The 11,222-nt window shown below is 40.3% G+C and overlaps 1 gene segment (V, D, J or C); it reads left to right on the top strand.

The window, feature by feature from the left end:
* Window positions 1-80: 80 nt before the first annotated feature.
* Window positions 81-2,413, top strand: LOC112231766. The segment is given in 4 exon segments: window positions 81-1,027; window positions 1,158-1,496; window positions 1,788-1,835; window positions 1,982-2,413. Coding segments are annotated over 4 exon segments (561 nt in total).
* Window positions 2,414-11,222: the final 8,809 nt, after the last annotated feature.

Genomic DNA, 11,222 nt, shown 5'->3' on the forward strand with positions numbered 1-11,222 from the left:
TATTTTACAGCAGTACATCAGTTTATGGAACTGTTTTATTTTATTTTATTATAAACAAAATAGAACAAACAATATACAATGTAAAATCACAAATATAGCAAGAGACGTACATTAAAAAAAAGTTTATAGAAAAGTGGACATGGGCATTTTGACAAGTGCAGGCATGGGTCAGAAAGGCAATTCCAATTGGGGGGGAAACAATGCATTCCAGCTCAACAGAAGCTGTTCAGGGGTCAGGGACATTGTGGTCTCTCCACCAACTGACTTTATCCCAGTTTCACTATCGAGGTTATGAACATTGTGTATGCGGACCTGACACCCAATTGTAGAGCACCCCATAGGGCTCTGGTCAAAAAGAGCGCACTATATAGGGAATAGAATGGCACGTTTTTGTTATTATAAGGATGACAATTTATATCTGGAGACAATTCAAAGAAAAAACCGAAGAAAAAAACCACTCCAACAGATGCGTTACCTAGCCTATTTGGATGTAACAAGCAATCTTTGTTTTTTTTAAAAATTGTCTCTGGCTTTGTCTGATTCAATCAAAGGCAGTAGCTCTTTTGGTGGTTTCGTTTCCAGGGTAAACAGAAGTGAGAGAGAGAAAGGCCACTTAGGCCTACACCCTAAACACCTCTGTGACTGCAGCTTCCTGCAAGACCAGTCCATAACACACCAGCTCAGAAGCAACTGTCGTTTCACCTATGAGAATACAACACCAAACCATCGCACTATGCATGCTACCATTTACGACAAAGCTTTTTAATTTTAGGAGGCTTAGGCAATTTTTTATAAAATCATATGTTTCAAGGTATGACTCTGAAGGTTTGCAAATGGCAAACCTGATTTGAGCTGATAAAAAAAAAAATTAAGGTGGTCTACATCTGAAAGGAAGTGGAACTTTCCTGGAACTAGTGGTTTTACAAGTGAACATAACTGTCCATTGTCAGACTGGAACTTGTGACCTGTAATTCTGCTAGTAACAGCACACAGAGAATGGCATCTCTTTGGTTTATCTTAATGATTGGTGAGTACAATTTATTGGAATTTCAGAGGGTCTTCTTAATGAATAGCCTGATTTGATTATACACATTTTTTCTTCTTCTTCGATTGAAATAGAAAATTGCCTAATGTGTTGTAATCTATCTATCAAACAGTGTTCATTGTCAAGCCATGGCAGTCTGTGGAGGAGTCTGTGTTTCGAGAGGTCCAGCTTGGAGATACTGCCATTTTGCTCTGCAATATCTCTTATCATTACAAGATAACCTGGTTGAAGCACAATCCTGAGCAGACTCCTGCTGTTTTGCTGTGTGTGAGTCTAAACGGTGGAAATATAATCTATGGGCACCGACCCAATCTTCGTTTCGAGACAGAGATTGCCAACAGGTCATTGGCATTGAAAATCAAGAGCGTTGAGGACGCAGACCTTGGATTGTATTACTGCATGGGAAAGATTGGGGAAAGTATGATGGTTGGGGGAGGAAGCAAACTTCACGGTAAGTGGGGATTTTTGCTAGTCAAAAACACGTGTGTTTTTCACAAAATGCCATTTAATATCATATTTACTCTCACATTCATCTTGCCACCCAGAACCAAATCTCACTTGCGCTGGCCAGCTACTCAATTTAGAACATTTTAATTGTTAATTTTGTCACAAAATAATATTCTCACTTTATGTTCAGTCCCTCCAACTGTGACCTTTGAAGTTTACAAACCTATTCATCATCACTGGTGGTACACCTAATCATCAACTGATCTCAGAAGTAATTTATGTCATTATTTTTCAGTGTCTGGCCTTGAAGCTATAATTGAATCTTCTACCACTTATGAACAAGGTAACATAAATCTAGAAACTCAATGATATTGCAACTTAAATGCTGTTTCCTACTCCATTCAACACTAACAAAAATGAGCCATGCAATGTAACATAATATCAGCAGGTAACGTTAACCCCTGCCTCTCTCATATACTTCTCCTTTAGCTACGCCTGCATTGTGTAGTTGTACCTCCAGGCTCTCCTTCGCTCATCTGCATGCAGCTGTAGTTGGACTGGGTCTGTTGGGGATGATACTGACAGTTTGCATCACTCATCACAAGACCAAGAAAAGAAACATGACAACCTAAACGGTCTGGTGAAAATAAGCTGCTCTGAATGCTTTTCTTGCTCAGTGTGTTTCAGTGTCTGATTACAGTATCATATATAATAAACCTGAATGCCATAGCATGTATTTTGATGATTTATCTTAAGACAAATTATATTGTGGTCTTGTGGCTTTGGAATTTGGGTCAAGTTTATCAGGAACGAAGGACTTATTTTGTCTCAGGGTGTAATATTTCCTGCTGCATATTTTGTCATTCGTATTTGAACTTTTTGCACTTGGGCCTTTTGAAATTAAAATAAATAAAAGACTGCCTGAGAGCCTGGCCTACAATGTGACTTTATTATAATAAGAAAAGGAGCTAGACTTTTATACTACATTTCACCTACTGTCTGTCCCATCTCTTTTAATCAGAAATGCAAACATGTGTACCGGTAGTCTATACACTAAAAAATATTTTTGCAGTGAGTTGTGAATTGGGGTGGGCATTCTATGTTTTTATTCTATGTTTTGTATTTCTGCTTTTGGCCTGGTATGGTTCTCAATCAGAGGCAGCTGTCAATCATTGTCTCTGATTGAGAACCATACTTAGGTAGCCTGTGTTCCCACTATGATTTGTTGGTAGTTGTTTTCTGTTTTGTGTGTATTGCACCTTGCAGAACTGTTTGTTTGTCTTGTTGTTGTTCTTTGTTCAAGTATTCGTATTTATTACAAGTATTATCAATACTTACCACGCTGCACCTTGGTCCTCTTCTCCCGACGACAATCGTTACAGAGTGAGAGAGAGAGATGCATGTTGTCTTTATTTTTCATTGTCAGCCACTCATCTCTGCTTTTCTGCTTCATAAAAAGCTGAGGACTGGAACTCCCTCCAGGTCATCTCTCTCTCTCTCTCTGGTCTTTGGTTGCCTAGTTTTTAAATCGCTACATTCATTCATTGTGGAGAACAAACATCAGTTTGGCTGGAGCGATGTGGATGGGTAGCCAGGGAATGGCCTTGGTACATACATTTTTTGGGGATTCTGTATTGTGTCAGGTTGACTGTTGTGTCCTCATCTTTGTCATGAGCATTTCCTCATCTCCAAAGTGTTCCCTTTCAGTTTTACCATGGTTATGCATAGGCATTTCATATTTTTTTTAGTGAGAAACATTTCAATTTGGCCCTCGCCATACAGGCCAATTCCCCTGAGTGTAAAGAGTTATAATTATTAAGAGAATTAGAAGTTGTCATGAAAAGTTGGGTCCCACATGGGTAATTTGACAGTTTTTCTTGGTTGAAATAATATGTTTAACTACTCTACATTCTTTAAGTTACTGCTGTGGTAAAGAAAATGGACATGGCTCCTAATGCAGTGGATGACCAGTATATTCAATATCTAGAGCAGATGCTAAAGAAGGGGGCTCTATTGAAAGCGGAGCTGAATGCCGGTATGGAATATCATGCTGAATGGGAGTTAAGGGCTTGTAAGTAAGTTCTTTGACCTGTTGTAGTCGGCACATGTTACAAATACAATTGGATTTGATTTACATCTGCATTGCTTGCTCTTTGGGGTTTTAGGCTGGGTATCTGTATAAGCACTTTGTGACAACTGCTGATGGAAAAGGGGCTTTATAAAACTAATGTCATTGATTGCTCGTATATGCTTCTATTCGTGTCAGAAAATCGAAATATCTTACATTTCCTCAATAGGAAGTTGTACCTTAAGCTAACACATTTTCCTGGTCTTTCCTGCTGGGGACAGGGTGCTTCAGGTTTGGGAACGGAGGACCTAGAGAATTAGAATATTAGCTCTAATTAGTGTCTACATTTATGAATTCAATTACATTTGAGTTAGCTGTGCATCTCATCTGATTGAGAATTCAAATCAAACTTTGTCACATGCGCAGAATTACAACAAGTGTAAGACCTTACCGTGAAATGCTTACTTAAACCAACAGCGCAGTTCAAGAGTTAAGAAAATATTTACCAAATAAACTAAAGTAAAAAATAATAAAAAGTAACACAATAAAATAACAATAACGAGGCTATATACAGGGGGTACCGGTGCCGAGTCAATGTGCAGGTGTACAGGTTAGTCGAGGTAATTTGTACGTGTAGGTAGGGGTGAAGTGACTATGCATAGATAATTAACAGCGAGTAGCAGCAGTGTACAAAACAAATGGGGGGGGGGTTCAGTGTAAGTATTCCAGTGGCCATTTGATCTATTGTTCAGCAGTCTTATGGCTTGGGAGTAGAAGCTGTTAAGGAGACTTTTGGTCTTAGACTTGACCGTTTGCTGTGCGGTAGCAGAAAACAGTCTATAACTGTTTTCTACTCCCAAGCCATAAGACAGTCTATAACTGTTTTCTACTCCCAAGCCATAAGACAGTCTATAACTGTTTTCTACTCCCAAGCCATAAGACAGTCTATAACTGTTTTCTACTCCCAAGCCATAAGACAGTCTATAACTGTTTTCTACTCCCAAGCCATAAGACAGTCTATAACTGTTTTCTACTCCCAAGCCATAAGACAGTCTATAACTGTTTTCTACTCCCAAGCCATAAGACAGTCTATAACTGTTTTCTACTCCCAAGCCATAAGACAGTCTATAACTGTTTTCTACTCCCAAGCCATAAGACAGTCTATAACTGTTTTCTGGGTGACTAGAGTCTCTGACAATTTTTGGGGCCTTCCTCTGACACTGCCTATTATATAGGTCCCGGATGGCAGGAATCTTGGCACCAGCGATGTACTGGGCCGTACGTACTACCCTCTATAGCGCCTTACGGTCAGATGCCGAGCAGTTGCCATACCAGGCGGTGATGCAACCGGTCAGAATGCTCTCGATGGTGCAGCTGTAGAAGTTTTTGAGGATCTGGGGACCCATGCCAAATGTTTTCAGTCTCCTGACAGGGAAAGGTGTTGTTGTGCCCTCTTCATGACTGTCTTGGTGTGTTTGGACCATGATAGTTTGTTGGTGGTGGACACCAAGGAAGTAGAAACTCTCGACCCGCTCCACTACAGCCCTGTCGATGTCAATGGGGGCCTGTTCGACCCGCCTTTTCCTGTAGTCCACGATCAGCTCCTTTGTCTTGCTCACATTGTGGGAGAGGTTGTTGTCCTGGCACCACACTGCCAGGTCTCTAACCTCCTATAGGCTGTCTCATCGTTGTTGGTGATCAGGCCTACCACTGTTGTGTCATCAGCCTTCAGATATGAGACTTCAGATATGGCCAGGGCAATAAATTGCAATGTCCGTACTGTGAGACGCCTAAGACAGCACTACAGGGAGACAGGACGGACAGCTGATCGTCCTCGCAGCGGCAGACCATGTTTTCACCCAAATAACTTCACAGGCTTTCATTGTAAATGGTTTAAACACTGTTTCCCATGCTTGTTCAATATATATATACAAATTGCTTACCCCCCCCAAGTTATATATATATATATATATTATTTATTAAATTATTTAAAAAATTTGCTCAGAAAACTGGGGGGGGGCAGTTGGGGGACCCTGTGGTAAGCAATTTGTATCATGACATTGTTTACAGTTACAATCTTTTATTTGAGCAGATCAGATGTCATGTCATTACATGAAAAAATAATCATCAAGCGTTAAACAGATTCATGTCATAGTTAGCTTATGACATGAATCTGTTTTACACTTGATGATTACTGCACTTTTTGAAAATATTTTTTTACTACCGGAAATTAAACCATTGCGTAAATCTGTGTGGTGAGATAATCATATTGTCCTGCAGAGGGCGATGTCACCCTGTTAATAATTCAGTTGAATGACTTCCTCATCTGTGAGTTTACATCATGTCAAGCTTTTTAAAGCTTCAACATCACAGACCTACTGGCCGTTTAAATGATCACCTTCTCTTTTGTACAATGCCACACACCCTCGCTCGCCTCATGATCCTAACCAAAATAACTAAGTGTTTGTTTTCGGACACCGTGACCATAAAAGTGCAACAAGCGTGGGCAAAATGGAGATGATGTGTCTGCTGCCAAGTAGAACTTGTGCAATCAAGGCCGGCTCCCTCCAACTCCTAGCCTACTACAATTTACCTTTTGGTTTCATTTCCAAAATAAAAAGTCTAGAGCTTGTTTTAGAACGCATGCTCTGCACTTTATTTTGTTAGTAGGCAAATAGGCCTACATTAGGTTATAATGACTCTATTATGGCATTCCTCCAGAAGGGCATCTTCTGAGGCTGAGGGGAGCTTTTCCGAAAGGCATGGTGCTGTGGATCTGTATGGATATCGCACGCTCTTCACCTGGGCAGCAGTGTCATGATGGCCGGAATAGCCTATACAGAGACTACCTAAAACCACGACAACAGAGTTACTGTAAAGTCTGGGAATAAGCTTATGCCAGACTTAGCCTACATTTAACCTCTCCCTTGTTCATTTCAAAGTCCATATGTTCATGACCTGATTCACATAAATCATGTCAAATTATTTTTAATTCATATTAACCCCTCCTACAGAATATGCTTTGGCAAGATTTGGAGTGATGAAATAAATATCAAAATATTCTATCAAAAAAATATTTTGAGTGGCAAAGACTCCAATGGTCATACATAATTAATAGATTCACCAAACAGATTTTATTATTCTATGAGTCATTATTCCTGGTATATAGTACTGGTTATGATTCATTATTCCTGGTAGATACTGCAGGTTATGATTCATTATTCATGGTATATACTACTGGTTATGATTAATTATTCCTGGTATATACACTACTGGTTATGATTAATTATTCCTGGTATATACACTACTGGTTATGATTCATTATTCCTGGTATATACTACTGGTTATGATTCATTATTCCTGGTGTATACTACTGGTTATGATTCATTATTCCTGGTATATACTACTGGTTATGATTCATTATTCCTGGTAGATACTACTGGTTATGATTCATTATTCCTGGTATAGACTAATGGTTGTGATTCATTATTCCTGGTATATACAACTGGTTGTGATTCATTATTCCTGGTAGAGTACTGGTTATGATTCATTATTCCTGGTGAATACTACAGGTTATGATTCATTATTCCTGGTATATACTACTGCTTATGATTCATTGTTCCTGGTATATACTACTGGTTATGATTCATTATTCCTGGAATATACTACTGTTTATGATTCATTATTCCTAGAATATACTACTGGTTATGATTACAGACAGAGCCCAGAGAAAGGGATGATATTGAAATAGTCATAAGTTGATAAGGTGCATGCATGGGGATGTCCACGTCACCCAGAGATATGCCCATGCTGTAGAAAGAAATATACCTAGAGGACTCAAACGTCACTGTTGTAGGCACAATACAGCTAGTGCTATCTAGACTTGCGGTGGCAAACAAATCCATTACATTAGAAACCTAAATGTGAAGTAAACTAAACTAAGGAGTAACAGACAATGGACACTTTTAACTTGAAAATGTGCAGGACACCTCTTTCCGGTTTTATACTATGTTATGCTTGTTAGGGTAGCACTCTTTACAGGCTGTTTGGTGTATGGTTTTTTGTTGGTGAGATGAAACTGCCAAAACTCTAAAAGGTATTATTGCTCATCAGAATTGCAACAAGATTTGTCCAGGCCTAAAATGTTAGTCCATCATCGTAACCTGGTGTTTGCATCTTCACAAATGAAATTTCACATTTAAGTTCATGTTTCACGCATGGCTTTTCTTACTATACTAACAATTTGCGTATGGATTTTCTTACGATCCTAACGATACGTACGATACCTTTTGGCAGGTATCTCGCTCCACAAAGCGATCCACATGCGTCTCATCCGAAACAGTTCGGAAGAGTTTGTGCATATATTATGGCAAGATTTTGTGATGTTTTTGGTGAGCGTTTTTTCAGTGTTCAGGCACACACATATTTTTTTTTTTTTCTAGAGGCAAGCCCGAAGTTCGGAGCCGAAGAATCAACGGTGATTGGTCAAGAGTAGGGATTCTTCAATAAAGTCTTTATTGTTCAACGAGAGACAAATCGTTTTCATGCACATCTTCCCACTCTTATCCAGACCGGTTTACAGTTAGTGCATTCATCTTAAGATAGCTAAGTGGGACAACCACATTTCACAGGCATAGAAAGTACATTTTTCCTCAATAACATAGCTGTCGGTAGAGTCGGGGGGGTCAAGAGCAGGTTAAGTGTGAGGAGGACTATTTAAGATACATTTTTGCAAATGTATTAAAAATAAAAAACAGAAATAACTTATTACATAAGTATTCAGACCCTTTGCTGTGAGACTCGAAATTGAGCTCCGGTGCATCCTGTTTACATTGATCATCATTGAGATGTTTCTTCAACTTGATTGGAGTCCACTGGTAAATTCAATTGATTGGACATGATTTGGAAAGGCACACACCTGTCTATATAATGGTGCAGTTGAGGGTGCATGTCAGAGCAAAAACCAAGCCATGAGGTTGAAGGAATTGTCAATTGTGCTCTGAGTCAGGATTGCGTTGAGGCACAGATCTGGGGAAGGGTACCAAAAAAGGTCTGCAGTATTGAAGGTCCCCAAGAACACAGTGGCCTCCATCATTCTTAAATGGAAGAAGTTTAGAACCGCAAAGTCTCTTCCTATAGCTATCTGCCAGGCCAAACTGAGCAATCGGGGGGAAAGGGCCTTGGTCAGGGAGGTGGCCAAGAACCTGATGGTCCCTCTGTCAGAGTTTCAGAGTTCCTCTGTGGAGATGGGAGAACCTTCCAGAAGGACAACCATCTATGCAGCACTCCACCAATCAGGCCTTTATGATAGAGTGGCCAGACGGAAACCACTCCTCAGTAAAAGGCACATGACAGGCCGCTTGGAGTTTGCCAAAAGGCAACTAAAGGACTCTCAGACCATGAGAAACAAGATTCTCTGGTCTGATGAAACCAAGATTGAACTCTTTGGCCTGAATGCCAAGCAAAAAGTCTGGAGGAAACCAGGCACTGCTCATCACCTGGCCAATACTATCCCCACGTTGAAGCATGGTGCTGGCAGTATCATGCTGTGTGGATGTTTTTCAGGGACTGGGAGACTAGCCAGGATTGAGGGAAAGATGAACGGAGAGATCCTTGATAAAAACCTGCTCCAGAGTGCTCAGGACCTCAGACTGGGGCGAAGGTTTACCTTCCAACAGGACGACTATGAGCACAAAGCAGAGACAATGCAGGAGTGGCTTCGGGACAAGTCTCTGAATGTCCTTGAGTGGCCCAGCCAGAGCCCGGACTTGAACCCGATCAAACATCTCTGGAGAGACCTGAAAATACGCTCCTTGACGCTCCTCATCCAACCTGACAAAGCTTGAGAGGATCTGCTGACAAGAATGGGAGAAACTCCCCACATAAAGGTGTGCCATGCTTGTAGCATCATACCCAAGAAGACTCTATGCTGTAATCACTGCCAAAGGTGCTTCAACAAAGTACTGAGTAAAGGGTTTGAATACTTATGTAAATGTGATTCGTTTTTTATTTATCATAAATTTGCAAACATTTTTAAAAACCTGTTTTGCTTTGTCATTATGGGGTATTGCCTGGAGATTGATGAGGGGGGGAAACAATTTAATCCATTTTAGAATAAGGCTGTAATGTAGCAAAATGTTGAAAATGTGAAGGGGTCTTAATACTTTCCGAATGCACTATATATGGGCCAATTTATTCAAAGCTTTTTGAAAGGCTAAGAATCTTTCTGTAGATACTTCTGAGGAATTCTGAAAGTTTCAACAAAGGAATTTAGTTTTGCATGTGCAATGTACTTCATTTAGACCAGGGTTCCCCAACTGGTGTGATTTTATTTGGCCCCCCCAACTGTCAGATCCCGGATGCTTGATTAACATATCCTTGTTGATTCACTGACAGAATGATGTTTTATAGACAGCCTATTGCTGTGCTTTAGTCTAAATATTTTGGGAAAGGGAGAGACATTTAGTCTGGGATTTAGTCTGATATCAGCATTCAGCAAACATCTGATCTTTCTGCAAGTGACACAACCCCTCTTACACTTTTGTAATCAATCTGAATCGGTTTGGTGTTGCTTTGTTATTGCATGTTCTTACAGGTGAAATGATAAGATAAGTACCCACTTCACTCCAATGAATAAACAAATGTAACAACAGAAAACCCATCACTGTCTGCACACCCCAGCTTGCCATTACGGCTAAATAACATCTTAAAACTGATGGAGACGGGCAGAAAGAATAGTCGTAGAGAAGCAGCTAAGTAGGCTAATTGCCAGCCCAGGACCTCCACATCTGGCTTCTTCACCTGCGGGATTGTCTGAGACCAGCCACCCAGACAGCTGACGAAACTGAGGAGTATTTCTGTCTGTAATAAATCCCTTTTGTGGAGGAAAAACTCATTCTGATTGGCTGGGCCTGACTCCCCAGTGGGTGGACCTGGCCATCCAAGGCCCACCCATGGCTGCGACCCTGACCAGTCATGTGAAATCCATAGATTAGGGCCTAATGAATGTATTTAATTTGACTGATTTCCTTAACTGTAACTCAGGAAAACCATTGAAATTGTTACATGTTGCCTTCATATTTTTTTCAGTATATATTTACATTTATTCGCCCATTTGGCTAGCACAATTTTGGTTTCATGTATTGGTATGACAATAAACACAACTGAAATGCAAAAAATGAGCGGGATGCGCAAGAGACAATGTCGGTGGGAAGCGCAGAGTCAGTGTCTTAGTAGGCTACACTGTTTTGGCGTTCCACAACGTTGGCTTCATAAAGCCTATAGCAAGGGGATGGCAATCTTTTTTATGAGGAGTGTCAATTTACAATATATCCTACATACCATTTCTAAATATCTGCGTGCGAGTTATGATTTTCATATACTCATTGTAGGCTACCTAACTGCCCCAAAAATGTCTAAGGGCCCATAAATGAAATAATACTATTAACTGGCAACTAAACATAGACGCTGTCCATTCAGCACCAAACCAACGAGCTCCACAATGCCTACCTGTACGGAGGCACTGTCCATTCACCTGAATCATGGACGGGGCCTTGGCTCCGTTTAAAAAGGCATGTGTAGATTTTCCTTTCGTGATTTTCGTCATTATTTGTTCGAGTTTGTTTTTCTTCATGAGTCCCTGTCGATTGTAGGCCTAAGTAG

The sequence above is a fragment of the Oncorhynchus tshawytscha genome, linkage group LG34 (assembly GCF_018296145.1).
Source record: "Oncorhynchus tshawytscha isolate Ot180627B linkage group LG34, Otsh_v2.0, whole genome shotgun sequence".
NCBI classification, from domain to species: Eukaryota; Metazoa; Chordata; class Actinopteri; order Salmoniformes; family Salmonidae; genus Oncorhynchus; species Oncorhynchus tshawytscha.